Here is a 21,677-nt window from a genome sequence, read left to right as displayed (position 1 = left end):
ATATATATATATATATATATATATATGGATGCGTACCAGGACATTTTGCTGCTAACATAATACGACATGTAATGGGCCTATATGGTCCTAGATGGACTGGGAGAGTGAGGCCTGCACCTAGGTCTACAAGAGCACTTCAGTATTCTGCACGTTTCTGTCTCTGGTCATCTCAAAAGCGAAGCGCACAGCACCCGTGTTGAATCGGTTGAAATACCAGAGCAGTGAAATGTAGAGTATTGTAAAGCTTCATGAGGTGATGTGGTGGTATTTGAAGGTACTCATAGTTTATTGCAGGGACGAGTGCAGTAGTACACCCTAAAATAAGGATGATACGTGGAATACCATCTTTAATTAATACGATTATACGGTAAACTGTAACATGTAACGCGTTGAAGCAGTATTACACTTCTTGTTCAGGTAGGCATAGCTGTCCTTCAACGTAGTCACCAGGGCTGTGTAGAACCCGTTGTCAGCGATGTCGATGGCGTAGTATACCGTTAGCAGCGCCTGTACTGTTGATGGTGCGAATGGAGCAGTCTACTGCCCGTCGAATCTCGTACAGTTCTGACGCGAATGCCACGAAGTGGTTCCTTCATCTTCGGAATCAAATCAAAGACACAAGGACTTCAGTTCGGGGAGTAATGGTACAATACTTCCCAGTCCCATCGGCTGAAGAGAGGAACCACAGCTTGCGCTGTATGTGCCTGCGCATTATCGCGCAAAATGATTGGTGGGTTGCATATAAAGTGTCGCCGCTTCTTCAGCAAAGCTGGTCACCGGTGATGCCTCAAAAACGATCAGTAACACTGTGCATTGACGGTCTGCCGTGGAGGAACGTAATGTGTTAGGAAACACCATCACAGTCTTACACGAGAATCAGCGTAACTTTAACCATACTGGGGCTCTGACGCACTTTCAACTTTCGCTTAGATCCATAATGACGCTATTCGTTGGATTGGCGCTTCTGTTTCAGCTCGTACGATGTGGCCCACGTCTCATCCAGTGTTACGATACGGCGTAAGAAAGCCTCTCCTTCGCGCTCATCGCGCTCCAAGTGCGTCTGAGCAGTGTCGCAACGCATCCATTTCTGCATTTCCGTCGTCATGCGGAACCCAACGTGTTACATTTTTTCTGATGCCCAGGCGTTCCTTCAGGACGCGAAGCACAGTCGTATGCGCTAATTCGATTTCGTGGGTGAGCTCACCAATCGTATGGCGTCTATCACTGTCCATTAACGGCAACAGCATGCACCTGCCACAGTTTGCCCACCTTCGTTGAAGGCTTTAACCCAACGTGCCACTGTTCTGTACGGCAATGCCGATTCCACGCACGCCTCTTGAAGACGTTGATGACACTGTCGTGCTGTACGACGTCTGGCACATTCAATCTTGATCCAACTGCGTTGTTCCTGTTTCGAAAACATAGTGACACCGTTACATTAGACCGCTCGCTCACAAGTGACTGTGTTTCCCTCGATAGTGCGCGTGCCTGTGACATGGGACGGGCAAGTCCATTTTCTCGGAGATAAGCTAGGTATGTCAGCAACGTCTGCTATCAGCGACAATAGTAGATTTCATTGCGTAGTGTTTCCACAGCAGTGTTGCCACTATTTAAGTTCCAACCTATGTATAAATGTCTTTGTAGTTAATGCTAAGAAGAGCATTTCACTGTATTAAGCATCGCACTGTACTGCGTTCAACTTCTTTTAGGACAATCAATCTTGCGAACTCTGAAATTTAACAACGACACATTAGAAATTATCACGCAAACACCACATTTGTGGGCGCACGTTCACTCTGACATTCTTGCCTATATTAATTACAATACGACCTGTATAATTCGAATGAGACTGTAATTGTATCGTACACTAACTTGAGTTACAGACAGTTAACCTAAGCCTGAAATATTACATGTTAGCTAAATTTAGGTAATGTGGCGTATCCGATTTGAAGCTTAGCAGCTGGAATTAAAATAAACAACGAACCACGAAAAATTATTTGAATGGGGCGATTTTTCAGAAAAATTGGATGATTTATTCAAGAGAAAGAGCTGCATAAATTGAGCAAATCAATAATGCATTGGCCCACCTCTGGCCCTTATGGCACTGCCTGACAGAGTTGTTGGATATGCTCCTGAGGAGGGCCCTGCCCATAATGCTCCAAACATACTCAGTTGGCGGAGAGATTCGGCGACTTGGCTGGGCAAGGCAGGGATTGGCAAGCGCGAAGACAAGCAGGAGAAACTCTGGCCTTGTGCAGACGCGCATTATCTTGCTGAAATGTAAGCCCAGAATGGCTTACCATGAAGGGCAACAAAACGGGGCGTAGCCCGACATACCACTATGCTGTAAGGTTACGACGGATGACAATCGAAGGGATCCTTCTATGAAAAGAAATGGCACCCAGACCGTCACTCGCGGATGTCGCGCCGTATGGCGGCCGGCAGTCAGGTTGGTATCCCACCGATGCTCAGGGAGTCTCCCGATACGTCTTCGGACTGCTATGTCATTGATTGAAGCAGACTTGCCTTCAGTGGTGAATCCCGATTCTAACTAAGCCCTGATGATCTTACTGTTCCAGAGTAATTTTTATAATTTCAAAAACAGACTGCAACACACATAAAGTGAATGCTGTCACTTCGGAATGGAAAGAGACAATGAATTAAACTTCTGTTACCGCCCTAGCTAGAGGCAGATGTCTGAAAAGTGTTCCAAGATATAACATTTTTCCCTAATAAATAGGCTACGCCAAGACCAAACTTCTACTCAGGAATATCGAAAGAATGATAAAGCAAAGAAGCTGCAATCGTAGAGGTTAATTCCATAATTTAATAAATATACTACACTACTGGCAATTAAAACTGCTACACCAAGAAGAAATGCAGATGATAAACGGGTATTCTTTGGACAAATATATTATACTAGAACTGACATGTGCTTACATTTTCACGCAATTTGGGTGCATAGATCCTGAGAAATCAGTACCCAGAACAATCACCTCTAGCCGTAATAACGGCCTTGATACGCCTGGGCATTGAGTCAAACAGAGCTTGGATGGCGTGTGCAGGTACAGCTGCCCATGCAACTTCAACACGATACCACAGTTCATCAAGAGTAATGACTGGCGTATTGTGCGGAGCCAGTTGTTCGGCCACCGTTGACCAGACGTTTTCAATTGGTGAGAGATCTAGAGAATGTGCTGGCCAGGGCAGCAGTCGAACATTTTCTGTATCCAGAAAGGCCTGTACAGAACCTGCAACACGCAGTCGTGCATTATCCTGCTGAAATGCAGGTATTCGCAGGGATCGATTGAAGGGTAGAGCCACGGGTCGTAACACATCTGAGATGTAACGTCCACTGTTTCAAGTGCCGTCAATGCGAACAAGAGATGACCGAGACGTGAAACCAATGGCAACCCATACCATCACGCCGGGTGATACGCCAGTATGGCGATGACGAATAAACGCTTCCAATGTGCGTTCACCGCGATGTCGCCGAACAAGGATGCGACCATCATGATGCTGTAAACAGAACCTGGATACATCCGAAAAAATGATGTCTGCCATTCGTGCACCCAGGTTCGTCCATGAGCACATCATCGCAGGCGCTCCTGTCTGTGATGCAGTATCAAGGGTAACCGCAACCATCGTCTACTAGCTGATAGTCCATGCTGCTGCAAACGTCGTCGAACTGTTCGTGCAGATGGTTGTGGTCTTGCAAACGTCCCCATATGTTGACTCAGGGATTGAGACGTGGCTGCACGATCCGTTACAGCCATGTGGGTAAGATGCTTGTCATCTCGACTGCTAGTGATACGAGGCCGTTGGGATCCAGCACGGCGTTCCGTATTACCCTCCTGAACCCAGCGTTTCCATGTTCTGCTAACAGTCATTGGATCACGACCAACGCGAGCAGCAATGTCGCGATACGATAAACCGCAATCGCGATAGGCTACAATCCGACATTTATCAAAGTCGAAAACATGATGGTACGCATTTCTTCTCCTTACGCGAGGCATAACAACAACGTTTCACTAGGCAACGCCGGTCAACTGCTGTTTGTGTATGAGAAATCGGTTGGAAACTTCCCTCGTGTCAGCACGTTGTGGGTGTCGCCACCGGCGCCAACCTTGTGTGAATGCTCTGAAAAGCTAATCATTTGCATATCACAGCATCTTCTTCCTGTCGGTTAAATTTCTCGTCTGTAGCACATCATCTTCGTGGTGTAGCAATTTTAATGGCCAGTGGTGTATTATTGGTGATTGTGTCATAATTACCTCTTCGATAAAATCGTGCAGGGAGCAAGAAACCTGGTGATGATCATAGACATTTTAACTAATTTGTTTCTTTTTTATGTAATTATTTATTTAATCTGATCTGACTGGAACCATTACGTCCCTCTCATATCAGAGCAGGATTTTACATTTACAGTACCTTTTTACACCATAGTTACGAAACAAACAACAATTTCTATATGAAAAATAGTATTAAAATGATCTGAATATCCGAAAATGCTAGTGTGAGTAAGTTATTCTGACTGAGCTAATAATGCTAATGCTGGCAGTAGTTGAACTACTGCAGCTGCTGACACTAATAATAATAATAATTGTAATAATAATAATAATAGGCCCCCGGTATGTTCTGCCAGTCGTAAAAGGCGACGAAAAGAACAAATCACTAATAGGGCTACCCCACCTTTTAGTGTGATTAGTTGGTTCAGGACAGAACTAATGAAGCCTCGGACAAGCGCTGTCATGGTCGGGGACAACGCTTGAACCCTATGCCCGTCCACAATGGTAACGACACTGTTAGCCACACGGAAAGTGATTTAAATCAAAATAGAGGTGTTTTGCAGGATATGCTTCCTGCAACCACTCTAGAAGGAAAACAAAGACAGAGGATGAGATGGTCAGATGAAGTTAACAGACACCTCATGTTCTGTTATTACCAAGCAACAAACTTAGGAACTAACACAACTGGATACAGATCACAGGTATACACAACATTTATTACCAGATACCCAGAATTAAAATTTTTAACAGAACAACAACTAACTGATCAGATCCGTGTAATAATCAATAATAACGGGATACCCCAGTCAGAATTAGAAAACATCAAAAAACAAGTACAACAAATACTGGAACAAAATAATGTGCATGCAGAAGAAGAAGAAAATACAGTAAAGGACTCCAACATCCCAGAGCATGTAAACAAAGAACAACACGCATCAATTAAACAATCAGAGGAAAACGAAATCGTAAGACAACCACCAGAACAAGCACAAATAGAACATGAAGTGACAGACATGTTAGATATAGAAGAAAAATTTCAGCTGACATATATAGAATACAAAGACACAAATACAGACATTAGACCTTTCTTGCATACACCACCAAATAACCCACAAGTCGAAACAACAATAACAACTATCAACACAATCATACACAACAGAATAAATGAAAATACTACTATGGAAGAGTTACAACTACTGGTTTATATAGGAGCACTCACTACACTAAATATATACACTAGGCAGAGATCAGAACCAACCAACACACAGTGGAAACCCACAAAACCAGCATGGCAACACAGGCTACAGATCAGAATAGAAAAACTGAGAAAAGACATCGGACAGCTAACACAATTTATAAGAAATGAAATATCAGACAAAAAACGAACAAGTTTAGGTAAAATCTCACAACAAGAAGCGATAGAGCAATTAGATGAAAAGAAGCAGAAATTACAAGCATTGGCCAAACAACTTAGAAGATACAAAAAAAAAGTGAAAATAGAAGGAAACAAAACCAAACATTCAACACAAACCAAAAGAAATTTTACCAGACAATAGATACCACACACATTAAAATAGACAGTCCACCAAACATAACAGACATGGAACACTTCTGGAGCAACATATGGTCAAACCCGGTACAACAAAACAGACATGCACGGTGGATACAAGCAGAAACAGACACATACTAGATGATACCACAAATGCCTGAAGTGATAACTTTGCAACATGAAGTCACTCGAGCAATTAATTGTACGCACAATTGGAAAGCCCTGGCCAAAGAAGTTCACCTCAACACATTCACATCTAACTAAATTATTTAACAGTTACATTGCAGACCCATACACATTCCCTGATACAGTTACACGTGGAATAACTTATTTGAAATAAGGCGCAGTAAACCTAGCAAAATATCGCCCCATAACATGCCTACCAACAATATACAAAATATTGACTTCAGTCATTACACAGAAATTAATGACACATACAATACAGAACAAAATTATAAATGAAGAACAAAATGGCTGTTGCAAAGGAGCACGAGGATGTAAAGAGCAACTGATAACAGATGCGGAGGTGACATATCAAGCTAAAACTAAACAAAGGTCGCTACACTACGCATACATTGATTACCAAAAAGCTTTAGATAGTGTGCCCCGCTCATGGTTACTGCAAATATTGGAAATATACAAAGTAGATCCTAAATTGATACAGTTCCTAAACATAGTAATGAAAAATTGGAAAACCACACTCAATATCCAAACAAATTCAAATAATATCACATCACAGCCAATACGGATTAAGCGTGGAAAATACCAAGGAGACTCATTAAGTCCTTTTTGGTTCTGCCTTGCTCTGAACCAACTATCCAACATGCTAAATAATACAAATTATGGATACAATATTACTGGAACATACCAACACAAAATCACACATTTGCTATACATGGATGATCTAAAACTACTGGCAGCAACAAATCAACAACTCAACCAATTACTAAAGATAACAGAAGTATTCAGCAATGGTATAAATATGATCTTTGGAACAGAAAAATGTAAGAAAAGTAGCATAGTCAAGGGAAAACACACTAAACAAGAAGACTACATATTGGATAACCACAACGACTGCATAGAAGCGATGGAAAAAACAGATGCCTATAAATATCTAGGGTACAGCAAAAAATAGGAATAGATAACACAAATATTAAAGAAGAACTAAAAGAAAAATATAGACAAAAACTAACAAAAATTCTGAAAACAGAATTGACAGCAAGAAACAAGACAAAAGCTATAAATACTTATGCTATACCAATATTGACCCACTCATTTGGAGTAGTCAAACGGAGTAACACAGACCTAGAAGCACTCAATACACTTACACGATCACAATGCCACAAATCTAGAATACATCACATACATTTAGCAACAGAAAGATTCACATTAAGCAGAAATGAAGGAGGAAGGGGATTTATCGACATAAAAAACCTACATTATGGACAGGTAGACAATTTAAGAAAATTCTTTATAGAACGAGCAGAAATTAGCAAAATACACAAAGCAATCACTCATATAAATACATCGGCTAACTATTGCAATTTAATAACCACTCCTACAACACTTTAGATCACATAACATCAACAGATACGAAGAAAGAAAATTGGAAAAAGAAAACACTACATGGCAAGCACCTGTATCATCTAACACAGCCACACATCGATCAAGACGCATCCAACACATGGCTAGGAAAAGGCAATATATACAGTGAGATGGAAGGATTCATGATTGCAATACAGGATCAAACAATAAACACAAGATATTACAGCAAGCATGTTATTAAAGATCCCACTATCACAACAAATAAATGCAGACTTTGCAAACAACAAATAGAAACAGTAGATCACATCACAAGCGGATGTACAATACTAGCAAATACAGAATACACCATAAGACTTGACAATGTAGTAAAAATAATACATCAACAACTTGCCATACAACATAAACTAATAAAACAACACGTTCCCACATACAAGTATGCACCACAAAATGTACTGGAGAATGATGAATACAAATTATACTGAAACAGAACCATTATAACAGATAAAACAACACCACATAACAAACCTGACATCATACTCACCAATAAAAAGAAGAAATTAACACAACTAATCGAAATATCCATACCCAATACAACATACAGAAAGAAACAGGTGAAAAAATTGAAAAATACATCCAACTGGCTGAAGAAGTGAAGGACATGTGGCATCAGGATAAAGTTGACATTATACCAATTATACTATCAACTACAGGAGTCATACCACACAATATCCACCAGTACATCAACGCCATAGAGCTAATCCAAACGTATATATACAACTACAGAAATCTGTAGTTATTGATACATGTTCAATTGCCCGAAAGTTCCTAAATGCAATGTAGCACAAAAGGAAGTCACGCTTGATCAAGGTCCGCGTCACTTTCCATTTTTAACCAGACATAACGTCTGAGAAAGAAAAAAAAAACAATAATGGCAATAATGATAGTGGCAGGCATAAGAAAAATGTATAGGTGTAAAAATAGATGTTTTCTCATAGAGGGAGCTCTGCAGAAAGGAAAAGTTAAGAATACTGGGAAATGAGGAAATCTGGTTGATTTACAGGGTAACGTATGCGTACAGGGAAAATAGTAATGGTTCAAAAATGGTTCAAATGGCTCTAAGCACTATTGGACTTAACATCTGATGTCATCCGTCCCCTAGACATAGAACTACTTATACCTAACCAACCCAAGTACATCACACACATCCATGCCAGTGGCAGGATTTGAACCTGCTACCATAGCAGGAGCGCGATTCCGGACTGAAGCGCCTAGAAGCGCTCGGCTCCAGCGGCCGGCGAAAATAGTAATCCTTATTGCTGCTTTAGTAGGTATGTCATTATCCGTCTGCTGAAGCTGTAGATGTTATTCAGTTCTCTAATGTAATGCTAGAGGTTATTCCAGAGTTGGGTTCCTAGTAATGAGAAGGACTTCGAGGAAGTGGCTGAACGATGGAACGGATTTTGCTCTTAAGCGAGCTGGACTTCCTGCCGTGTTGTTTAGACAAAAGCGTTAAGGTCAAGGAGCGATATGAAGGACAATGTTTACTGATAACACAATAGAGAAGACAGACGGTATGGAAATCTCTGCGCTTGTCTGCACACAGCCAGGATAGCTGTGCTTATGGTGGTGAAATATGATCAAAGAGGTGAACACCACAGATATAACGAACACAGGGTTTCATGAACGGTTCCAGGCGTCGTTAGCTTTCCAGAGAAAATCGTTGCAGGATAGCACCTCTGTCATCAATAATGAAGTATTAGAGTTTGTATACAAGTCCGTTTTTGATGTCAAGAAGGGAGAGCTTTTTATATTTTTGTAGGTCATGGAGAGATGGTGTCAGCCTTTTCGTTAACTGCAGTTATATGCTCAGACCAATTTAGATTTTCATCTATTATTACTTCTACACTCATTGCTGAAGAAGAGAAGCTCTTCTTTACGTATTAACTCTTCAATGGGACACCTTTTCTTTTCCAACGATGGATGACTACTCCGAGACCTTGGCCGTAGAAGACTGTACTTCGGCTGTTCAAGAAACGCCCAAACTGGAAATTACCTCCTAATAATCGTAGAAATTCCTGCCACGCGTTTGTTTTTTTCATCGAGGGAAGAAGATGAAGTCACAGGGCGTCAGAAGACTACGTTGGGTGAAGTAAAACAGCGTGTGTCACAGAGTCCTATGCAGAATGAGATGGCGGTTTTGTCGCGCAGAAAACCGCACCTTGGACAGCCTCTCTCTCACTTCATTATGACAGCATACCTTAACCTAACTAGAACATTCCGTTCGTATGCTGCTATGGCGCTGAAGAGTATATTCTGCCACGTTCACACGTGTGTCCCAGAAAATATCCAGCTTGCCCGACGATGGCTCGGTCTTCGCCTTTTTCGGTAAAGGTAGTACCACATGTTTCCACTGCTTTCTTTGCTACTTCGTCTCGAAGTCATAGTGATACTTGAAGCGCTCGTCCACTGTGATTAGGCGGCTCAAGATGTCTCTTGGACTGGCGTGACACGGCAACAAAATTTCCGCTACCGTCTCCTTTCGGCGGGCTTTTTCAATGGGTGTGAGCGGGATGATACCCAGCGGGCGGCGATCTTTTTAGTCTTAAAAATAACTACAAAATAACTAGTAAGACGTTGAAAATTTATCCGCAAGTATTTTTCCACTATCGTCTCCACCGTGATGCCCTGATCTTCAGACACCAGGATCTCCTCGTCCGGTTCGCGGTTCTTCAGAGAGGGATGGTCTACTACTTGTTTTACCACTCTAGAAGCGTCTGCAGCACCTAACCACCGCGTCATATGATGGTGCGTTATTGTCTTACACTTCCACGAACCGAGCATACATTGTTGCAACGTTTCCCCAATTCAAATGTAGAAATGAGTTACTGTAGAATACTCCACTTTATCAAAAGTATGTTTTTTTTTGGCTCCACCGGCTGCTGTGGCCGAGCGGTTCAAGGCACTTCAGTACGGAACCGCGCTGCTGCTACGGTCACAGGTTCGAATCCTGCCTTGGGCATGGAAGTGTGTTATGTCCTTAGGTTAGTTAGGTTTAAGTAGTTCTAAGTCTAGGGGACTGATGACCTCAGATGTTAAGCCCCATAGTGTGCAGAGCCATTTGAACCATTTGAGCTTTTGGCTCCTCTGCCTGCTTTCTATGGTATAATGGCGCGGGAGTTTTTGTATATTTCAGGCTTACAGACATGTACCTGCGAACAAAGAGAAACTCACTTATGAATCTCTATTTTTGGAAGTGGTGGCTCTATGACTACACCTCGCATTTTTTTTGGAAACATTTACATGAATTTTTCATTACTAAGGCAAGTGCAAACCGATGTCTCATAAATCGCATAAGGATGTTGTAACATACATTCTTCCTTTTCCAGGAACGTTCGACTTCTTCGGGCTGAACCACTACTCGACGAGGCTCGCGGAGGACGGGCTGACGGGTGAGGATCCCTCCAGGGTGCGAGACGGCGGCTACGTCACGTCTTTCGACCCCTCGTGGCCGACGAGCGCCTCCGACTGGCTTGTTGTGAGTAATCCGACTGTATCTCTCACAAAACTTATAGGATCTGACTTAATGGTCCTGTTATTTTAGCCCTGCACACACGCTGTGACTGCGATGTGATCAGGACTGCTCATCGAAAAGTTCTTTAGTGGCTGTCGTTAATATTGTGGTCTTCAGTCCTGAGACTGGTTTGATCCAGCTCTCCATGCTACTCTATCCTGTGCAAGTTTCTTCATCTCCCAGTACCTACTGCAACCTACGCCCTTTTGAATCTGCTTAGTGTATTCATCTCTTGGTCTCCCTCTACGATTTTTACCCTCCACGCTGCCCTCCAATAACAAATTGGTGATGCCTCAGAACATGTCCTACCAACCGATCCCTTCTTAAGTTGTGCCACAAACTCCTCTTCTCCCCAATCCTATTCAATATCTCCTCATTAGTTATGTGATCTACCCATGTAATCTTCAGCATTCATCTGTAGCACCACATTTCGAAAGCTTCTATTCTCTTCTTGTCTAAACTATTTATCGGCCATGTTTCACTTCCATACATGGCTACACTCCATACGAATACTTTCAGAAATGACTTCCTGACACTTAAATCAATACTGGATGTTAACAAATTTCTCTTCTTCAGAAACGCTTTCCTTGCCATTGCCAGCCTACATTTTATATCCTCCCTACTTCGACCATCATCAGTTATTTTGCTCCCCAAATAGCAAAAGTCCTTTACTACTTTAAGTGCCTCATTTCCTAATCTAATTCCCTCAGCATCACCCGACTTAATTAGACTACATTCCATTATCCTTGTTTTGCTTTTGTTGATGTTCATCTTATATCCTCCTTTCAAGACACTGTTCATTCCGTTCAACTGATCTTCCAAGTCCTTTGCTGTCTCTGACAGAATTACAATGTCTTCGGCGAACCTCAATGTTTTTTTTTTTCTTCTCCATGGATTTTAATGCCTACTCCGAACTTTTCTTTTGTTTCCTTTACTGCTAGCTCAATGTTGTTGTTGTTGTGGTCTTCAGTCCTGAGACTGGTTTGATGCAGCTCTCCATGCTACTCTATCCTGTGCAAGCTTTTTCATCTCCCAGTACCTACTGCAACCTACATCCTTCTGAATCTGCTTAGTGTATTCATCTCTTGGTCTCCCTCTACGATTTTTACCCTCCACGCTGCCTAAATTGGTGATCCCTTGATGCCTCAGAACATGCCCTACCAACCGATCCCTTCTTCTGGTCAAGTTGTGCCACAAACTTCTCTTCTCCCCAATCCTATTCAATACTTCCTCATTAGTTACGTGATCTACCCATCTAATCTTCAGCATTCTTCTGTAGCACCACATTTCGAAAGCTTCTATTCTCTTCTTGTCTAAACTATTTATCGTCCATGTTTCACTTCCATACATGGCTACACTCCATACGAATACTTTCAGAAATGACTTCCTGACACTTAAATCAATACTGGATGTTAACAAATTTCTCTTCTTCAGAAACGCTTTCCTTGCCATTGCCAGCCTACATTTTATATCCTCCCTACTTCGACCATCATCAGTTATTTTGCTCCCCAAATAGCAAAAGTCCTTTACTACTTTAAGTGCCTCATTTCCTAATCTAATTCCCTCAGCATCACCCGACTTAATTAGACTACATTCCATTATCCTTGTTTTGCTTTTGTTGATGTTCATCTTATATCCTCCTTTCAAGACACTGTCCATTCCATTCAACTGCTCTTCCAAGTCCTTTGCTGTCTCTGACAGAATTACAATGTCATCGGCGAACCTCAAAGTTTTTATTTCTTCTCCATGAATTTTAATACCTACTCCGAATTTTTCTTTTGTTTCCTTTACTGCTTGCTCAATATACAGATTGAACAACATCGGGGAGAGGCTACAACCCTGTCTTACTCCCTTCCCAACCACTGCTTCCCTTTCATGTCCCTCGACTCTCTTAACTGCCATCTGGTTTCTGTACAAATTGTAAATAGCCTTTCGCTCCCTGTATTTTACCCCTGCCACCTTTAGAATTTGAAAGAGAGTATTCCAGTCAACATTGTCAAAAACTTTCTCTAAGTCTACAAATGCTAGAAACGTAGGTTTGCCTTTCCTTAATCTTTCTTCTAAGATAAGTCGTAAGGTCAGTATTGCCTCACGTGTTCCAGTGTTTCTACGGAATCCAAACTGATCTTCGCCGAGGTTGGCTTCTACTAGTTTTTCCATTCGTCTGTAAAGAATTCGTGTTAGTATTTTGCAGCTGTGACTTATTAAGCTGATAGTTCGGTAATTTTCACATCTGTCAACACCTGCTTTCTTTGGGATTGGAATTATTATATTTTTCTTGAAGTCTGAGGGTATTTCGCCTGTTTCATACATCTTGCTCACCAGATGGTAGAGTTTTGTCAGGACTGGCTCTCCCACGGCCGTCAGTAGTTCCAATGGAATATTGTCTACTCCGGGGGCCTTGTTTCGACTCAGGTCTTTCAGTGCTCTGTCAAACTCTTCACGCAGTATCGTATCTCCCATTTCATCTTCATCTACATCCTCTTCCATTTCCATAATATTGTCCTCAAGTACATCGCCCTTGTATAGACCCTCTATATACTCCTTCCACCTTTCTGCTTTCCCTTCTTTGCTTAGCACTGGGTTTCCATCTGAGCTCTTGATATTCATACAAGTCGTTCTCTTATCTCCAAAGGTCTCTTTAATTTTCCTGTAGGCAGTATCTATCTTACCCCTAGTGAGATAGGCCTCTACATCCTTACATTTGTCCTCTAGCCATCCCTGCTTAGCCATTTTGCACTTCCTGTCGATCTCATTTTTGAGACGTTTGTATTCCTTTTTGCCTGTTTCACTTACTGCATTTTTATATTTTCTCCTTTCATCAATTAAATTCAATATTTCTTCTGTTACCCAAGGATTTCTACTAGCCCTCGTCTTTTTGCCTACTTGATCCTCTGCTGCCTTCACTACTTCATCCCTCAAAGCTACCCATTCTTCTTCTACTGTATTTATTTCCCCCATTCCTGTCAATTGCTCCCTTATGCTCTCCCTGAATCTCTGTACAACCTCTGGTTCTTTTAGTTTATCCAGGTCCCATCTCCTTAAATTCCCACCTTTTTGCAGTTTCTTCAGTTTTAATCTACAGGTCATAACCAATAGATTGTGGTCAGAGTCCACATCTGCCCCTGGAAATGTCTTACAATTTAAAACCTGGTTCCTAAATCTCTGTCTTACCATTATATAATCTATCTGATACCTTTTAGTATCTCCAGGGTTCTTCCATGTATACAACCTTCTTTCATGATTCTTAAACCAAGTGTTAGTTATGATTATGTTGTGCTCTGTGCAAAATTCTACCAGGCGGCTTCCTCTTTCATTTCTGTCCCCCAATCCATATTCACCTACTACGTTTCCTTCTCTCCCTAGCTCAATATACAGATTGAATAACATCGGGGAGAGGCTACAACCCTGTCTCACTTCCTTACCAACCACTGCTTCCCTTTCATACCCTTCGAATCTTATAACTGCCATCTGGTTTCTGTACAAATTGTAAATAGCCTTTCGCTCCCTGTATTTTACCCCTGCCACCCTTCGAATGTGAAAGAGAGTATTCCAATCAACATTGTCAAAAGCTTTCTCTAAGTGTACAAATGCTAGAATCATGGGTTTGCCTTTCCTTAGTCTTTCTTCTTACGTGTTCCAATATTTCTAGGATATCCAAACTGAACTTCCCCAAGGTCGGCTTCTACCTGTTTTTCCATTCGTCTCTAAAGAATTCACGTTAGTATTTTCAGCTGTGACTTATTAAACTGATAATTTGGTAATTTTCACATCTGTCAACACCTGCTATCTTTGGGATTGGAATTATTATATTCTTCTTGTAGTCTGACGGTATTTCGCCTGTCTCATACATCTTCCTCACCAGATGGTAGAGTTTTGTCAGGACTGGGTCTCCCAAGGCTGTCAGTAGTTCTAATGGAATGTTGTCTACTCCGGGGGCCCTGTTTCGACTTAGGTCTTTCAGTGCTCTGTCAAACTCTTCACGCAGTATCGTATCTCCCATTTCATCTTCATCTACATCCTCTTCCATTTCCATAATATTGTCCTCAAGTACATCGCCCTTGTATAGACCCTCTATATACTCCTTCAATCTTTCTACTTTCCCTTCTTTGCTTAGAACTGGGTTTCCATCTGAGCTCTTGATATTCATACAAGTGGGTCTCTTTTCTGCAAAGGTCTCTTTAATTTTCCTGTAGGCAGTATCTATCTTACACCTAGTGAGATAAACCTGACATTTATCATCCAGCCATCCCTGCTTAGCCATTTTGCACTTCCTGTCAATCTCATTTTTGAGACGTTTGAATTCCTTTTTGCCTGCTTCATTTAATGCAATTTTTTATTTTCTCGTTTCATCAATTAAATTCAATATTTCTTCTGTTACCCAAGGATTTCTACCAGCCCTCGTCTTTTTACCTACTTGATCCTCTGCTGCCTTCACTACTTCATCCCTCAAAGCTACCCATTCTTTTTCTACTGTAATTCTTTCCCCCATTTCTGTCAATTTTTTCCTTATACTCTCCCTGAAACTCTGTACAACCTCTGGTTTAGTCAGTTTATCCAGATCCCATCTCCTTAAATTCCCACGTTTTTGCAGTTTCTTCAGTTTTAATCTACAGTTCATAACCAATATATCGTGGTCAGAGTCCACATCTGCCCCTGGAAATGTCTTACAATTTAAAACCTGGTTCCCAAATCTCTGTCTTACCATTATTAATCTATCTGAAACCTGTCAGTATCCCTAGGCCTCTTCCACGTATACAGCCTTCTTTTGTGATTCTTGAACCAAGTGTTAGCTGTGATTAAGTTATGCTTTAGTGGCTAGGTGATGATAAATGGATTCATGACGATAAATTGCTACTTGAGATATATTTCCCAAAACTGTCAACTATTTCGACAAGATTAAAGCATAAGGTGTGGTTTTGTGTCTGTTCTCCATTTAGCACATTTGTTGAAAAGCAGAAAAGGAACAATCTTTCGAAATTGCCTCCACTCTGTTTGCACCACTCACGTGTTACAGTGACTGCAGAAAGCAATGATTCGGGACGCTTATCGTTCTCTACTTCATTGACACTAAGATATTTTTGACGCAGCCAAGCGATAACCAAGCGCGCTGTTTGTATTTCTTCCTCTACAGCTCTGTTAACAACGTCTTCCCATGAATCGTATGCATCGTTAATAGTATTTCTCCTTTCGGTAAAACTAACAAATGCATAGTTTCGATCCGGCTGATCTAACTAACCATACCCAACACTTCAACGCCTTCAGGAGTAAGAGATGCCAATGTGTAGCTGTGGTTGTAAGGAAGAACACATAATTTTCCAACTAACGTGTTGCAAACAAGCTTCCTATTACTGACGACAGGAATAGTATGTGAAGAAGTAGTACTATCATCTCCAGAGGCCTACATGTTTCTTGGCGCACTGCCATTTTTTCCGTCGACTTATGTAAGTACTCCAGTTTACAGTTAAAATGGAAGTTAAATGTTATGCCACAGTTCCCACGGACGTCATTAGATACTTGGTGATAGCACAGGTGCATAAGGCTATAGTGCTTTAAAAGCACATTAATCTGCTCCACTAGACTGTAAGCTGACCCAAAAACTTGCCAACAGGTCTCTACTCCGGTAGTAATGACATCACCATCCTCGCTAAGAAATATAAGGGGGGATTAAAAAGTTTTCGTTTGTGGGCGTTTCTGCTGCGTAAATGCAGCGTTGCCCGGCTCCGATGCGTGGATAAAAGCACCGACCTTTAAGTTGGCGACGTTGTTACCAAGTACGAGCAAACAGGACAAACACCAGCAGGCATTCATCGGAGGATGAAGAACTTGTATGGGGCAATATGTCTGGCGAAAACCACCATTGTGGAATGGTGCACCAAGTTCCATGCTGGTCGCGATTCGACACAATACGCTGGCCGACATGGCAGGCCAGCTGAAGTTACGCCAACTCCAGTGAGAAACACTCGAACACCCGCCCTAAAGTCCTGATTTACCCCCATGTGATTATCACGTATTCGGCCTCTTAAAAAGGGTTCAACGAGGATATGCAGCAGGCACCTATTGATTTCTTCATGCGGCAGGACATGTGCTTCACGCATCGAGTATCTTCAGCCTGGTGCGGCGATGGAATGATTGCCTCAACACTCACGGCGATTTTGCCTGATGGGTTTGATGCGGCCCACCAAGAAATTCTCTACTGCAATATATTCATCTCAAAGAAGCACATGTAACATATGTCCGGAAATATTTGCTGGATTTATTCCAATCCCTGTTTTCCGGTACAGTTTTTACCCTTTACAGCTCTCTCTAGTACCATGGAAGTTATTCTATGATGTCTTAACAGGTGTCCTACCATCCTGTCCCTTCTTCTTGTCAGTGTTTTCTACATCTTCCTCTCCTCGCCGATTCTCCGGAACCTCTTCATCCCTTAGCTTACCAGACCCCCTAATTTTCAGCACTTTTCTTTACTACCATACCTCAAATGCTTCGATTCTCCTCTTTTCCGATTTTCCCAAAGTCCTTGTTTCACAACCATAAAATGTTTTTCCCCAAATTTCTGTTTCTTCCTCAGGGTCTATGTTTGATACTAATAGAGATCTCTTAGCCCTTTTGCCAATGCTAATCTCATTTTTATGTCTTCCTTGCTCCGTCGGTCGATGGTTATTTTGTTACCTAGTTAACACAATTCCTTAACTTTATTTACTTCGTGACCATCAGTCCCGATGTTAAGTTTCTCCCTGTTCTCATTTACGCCGCTTCTCATTATTTTCGCTCTCCTTGATTTACTCTCCTTCATTTTCTGTACTCATTAGACTGTTCATTACATTCAGCAGATCCGGTAATTCTTGTTCACTGAGGATAGCAATGTCATCAGTGAACTGTATCACCGATATCTGTTCACCTTGAATTTTAATCCCATTTTTGGACCTTTCTTTTATTTCTGTCATTGCTTCTTCGAGGCACCGACTGAACAGTAGGGGGGGGGGGGGGGGGGGGAGACTACATCCCCGTCTTCCACCCTTTTAAATACGAGCACTTCCTTTTTGGTCTTCCACTCTTGTTATTGCCTCCAGGCTCTTCTACAAGTTGTATATTACCAGTCTGTCACCACGGATTACCTCTTTTCCCCTCAGACTTTCAAACATTTGGCACCATTTGACATTGACGAACGCTTTTTCCAGGTTGACAAATCCTATGGACGTTTCTTGATTTGTATTGAGTCTTGCTTTCACTATCAGCTTCCACGTCAGGAAGTTCTCTCTGGTGCCTTTGTCTTTCCTAAAGACAAACTGATCGTCATCTAACACATAATCAATTTTCTTTTACATTCTCTTGTGTATTATTTTTGCTAGAAACTTGGATGCATGAGCCGTTAAGCTTATTGTGTGGTAATTCTCGCAGATACCGGCTCTTACAGTCTTCGGAATCGTGTGGTTCAAATGGTTCAAATGGCTCTGAGTACTATGGGACTTAACTAATGAGGTCATCAGTCCCCTAGAACTTAGAACTACTTAAACCTAACTAACCTAAGGACATCACACACATCCATTCCCGAGGCAGGATTCGAACCTGCGACCGTAGCGGTCACGCGGTTCCAAACTGACGCGCTTAGAACCGCACGGCCACACCGGCCGGCTTCGGAATTGTGTGGATGATGTTTTTTACCGAATGTCTGATGCTATATCGCAAGACCCATTCTGCCACTTACCTCATTGATTTTAAAAATTCCGATGGAATGTTATCTATTCCTTGTGCGTTATTCGATCCTAAGTCTTCCAAAACTCTTTTAAATACTGATTCTGATACTGGATACCGCATCTCTTCTATTATCGACTTCTTTTGTAACATCAGGCATGTCCTCCCTCCCAAAGAGGCCTTAGCGTACTCTTTCGATCTATCCGCTCTCTCCTCTGCATTTAACAGTGGGATTACCATTACATTCTTCCTGTTACAACCCTTGCTTTTAATTTCACCGCAGGTTGTTTTTGTCTTCCAAATTTGCTGAGTCAGTCCTTCAGATAATCATTTCTTTATAGATGTAGTCATATTTTTTTTTCATGCAGACATTTCACCGTAGTTTTCTTGGAGTCCCTACCTATTTTATTCCTAACTCACTTGTATTTTTGTATTCCTGACTTTCGCTGAACATTTCTGTACTTACTTCTTTCACCGATCAACTGAAGTATTTCTTCTGGTAGCTATGGTTTCTTCACAGTTACTTTCTTTGTATCTATGTTTTCCTGTCTAACTTCTGTGTTTGCTCCTTTTAGAGGCATCCATTTCTTTTCATCTGAACTGCCTACTGAGGTATTTATTATCGTGATAGCTAAAGCCTCAGAAAAGTGAAAGCATATCTCTTTATTCCTTAGTACTTCCGTATCACACTTCTTTGCACTAGGTTTCTTCCTGATTAATGTCTTAAGCTTCACTCTACTTTTCGTTACTACTAAATAGTGATCTGAGTGTCTATCTGACCCTGGGTACCCTTTACAATCCAACATCTGATTTCGAAATCTCTGTCTGACCATGGTTTAATCCAACTGAAATCTTCTCGTATCTCCCCACCTTTTCCAAGTATACCTCCTCCTCTTGTGAGTCTTTAACTCGGTATTCCCTATTACTAACTGAAATTTATTGCAGAACTCAATCTGTCATTCTCCTCTCTCATTCCTAGTACCAAGTTCATGTTCTCCCATAACTCTTTCTTCTACTAATTCCTCTACAACCGTATTACAGCCCCATAAGACTATTAGATTTTTATCTGCTTTATCGTACTGAATTACTCCTCCATCATACACTTTCTCTATCTCTTCAATCTTCGACTTGCGACGTCGGCATGTATATTTGAACTATTGTTGACGGTGTTGGGTTGCTGTAGATTCTGCTGAGAACCACCCTAATAATGAAATATCACTTTCTGTAGTACCTTCCTATTCATAAGGAATCCTACCGCTGTTACACCATTTTACATTACTGTTGGTATTACCCTGTACTTATATTACTATATATCCTTGTCTTCTTTCCACTTCAAATCACTGACCCCTCCGCCCCCTACTTATATCTGGATTGAGCGTTTGCATTTCCCCTTTCAGATTTTCTAGCTTCCCTCATATGTTCAAACTTCTGACATTCCACAGCCCGACCCGTAGATCGTTATCCTTTCGTTGGTTATTCAATCTTTTTCCCACCGTCACCTCCCATTTGGCAGTCCGCTCTCGGAGATCCGAATGAGGGATAGTCTGAAATTTTTTTCCAATTGAGAGATCATTACGACACTTTTTCAAATACAATCCATATGTCCTGTGGATACACATTACGTGTCTTTGATGCAATGTTTTCCATTGCCTTCTGCATCCTCATTCCGTTGATCATCGCTGATTCTTCCGTCTTTAAGGATAATTTCCCACGCCAAGGGCAAGAGAATGCGCAGAAATTTGTCCTCTCCTCAGTCCTCTGTAACTAGGCCGTTGGCAGAATGAGGGTGACTCCTTATGAGTGAAGTCTTCGGTCGATATTGCTGACGATTCTTATTCAAAATTTAAGCCTTGATGGGGTTCCAACCTGCGACCGTGGATGTTTTGATCACTATTCGTAGGCCACGGTTGCTTACCAGTTTTGAACTCTACGGCCTTCGATCGTCGCTTACGCAAGTAGTGTGGGCCCATAGTATGTACAGGACTTGCTTGTTCAGTTACAGAATCATACATCCATTTCCATATTTAACAGTACGCGAGACAACGTTTGTCACTTGAGGCAGTTTTGAAATATAACATTGACAGTTCCATCTGTTTGAATTTTGGGTATATAGACTGAAACGCGGTGAGCGAAAATTTGTGACTATGCTGGGAATCGAACCCGAGTCTACTATGTTAGCCACTAACCACCTTGGCACAGCGGTTCAGAAAACTGCATGGATTACCATGGCACACCTCCCTCCTTTATCCAAATGCTCACTGCCGCCCCAGTCTACTTTAAACTCACTCTTACAAACGAACAGATCTGCCAAAGCTCTCCATATATACCTGAGAATCGAACTTAAATGGGAGATCCAGGATGAAACCGAGGTGTACTTACTTATACAAATCAGATGACACAATTGTGTCATCTCATTTGTATAAGCGTTTAAATATTCACACTAATCTAGAACCGATTACACAGTCTGGGAAGATTCCGCTTCTAATGTTGTACAGGGGTGTAAGAGTGCCGACTCTCAAGTTTAATACCAATTTGTATACTTTTTAATAACCCAGAATCCTATATAGGTGGCCTGAGGATGGTACTGGGTACCGAAACTGGTAGCCAGTCGGCAACATAAATGAATTACAACTGTAGAATAGAACACTTACTTTGTCAGTATTCTGCAGGGCAAGAGTATTTGATTTTTGTCCACTGCGATCAACTTCTATAAGTGAAAAGAATTGGAATTTATCAAGGTGAGCTCCAGTGGACTTAAGGATTGTTTCCACTTTTCATTCCGAAAAAGAGACAGCGTTCACAAGAGCATTTATTCATTCCTAAATTAGTGGTTTATTGTTTCACTGAGCAAACTATGGATTGGTGTACTGTTTCTTGCCTCATGCATAGGCATTGGAAACTACCGGGAGCTTGATAATTTCATAAAAGTCGCTCATTATACGTAATATATGCATAGGTATAAGCACAGTTACATTCTATCCGTTTACAGCAGTATAAATGGAATCTCCTTAAGGTTAACAATCCATAC

At 41.5% G+C, this 21,677-nt stretch overlaps 1 protein-coding gene across 1 annotated transcript in view; it reads left to right on the top strand.

Moving 5' to 3' along the window:
* LOC126412387 (myrosinase 1-like) overlaps positions 1-21,677 on the top strand; it is a 139,915-nt gene that overhangs the window by 93,013 nt on the left and 25,225 nt on the right. The window contains exon 8 of the mRNA XM_050081964.1: positions 10,770-10,918. Within this exon, the coding sequence (XP_049937921.1) occupies positions 10,770-10,918 (149 nt within the window). The remainder of the gene's footprint in view (positions 1-10,769; positions 10,919-21,677) is intronic.

This window comes from Schistocerca serialis, chromosome 7 (genome assembly GCF_023864345.2).
Source record: "Schistocerca serialis cubense isolate TAMUIC-IGC-003099 chromosome 7, iqSchSeri2.2, whole genome shotgun sequence".
NCBI lineage: Eukaryota > Metazoa > Arthropoda > Insecta > Orthoptera > Acrididae > Schistocerca > Schistocerca serialis.
This window is presented reverse-complemented; position numbering and strand designations above follow the sequence as displayed.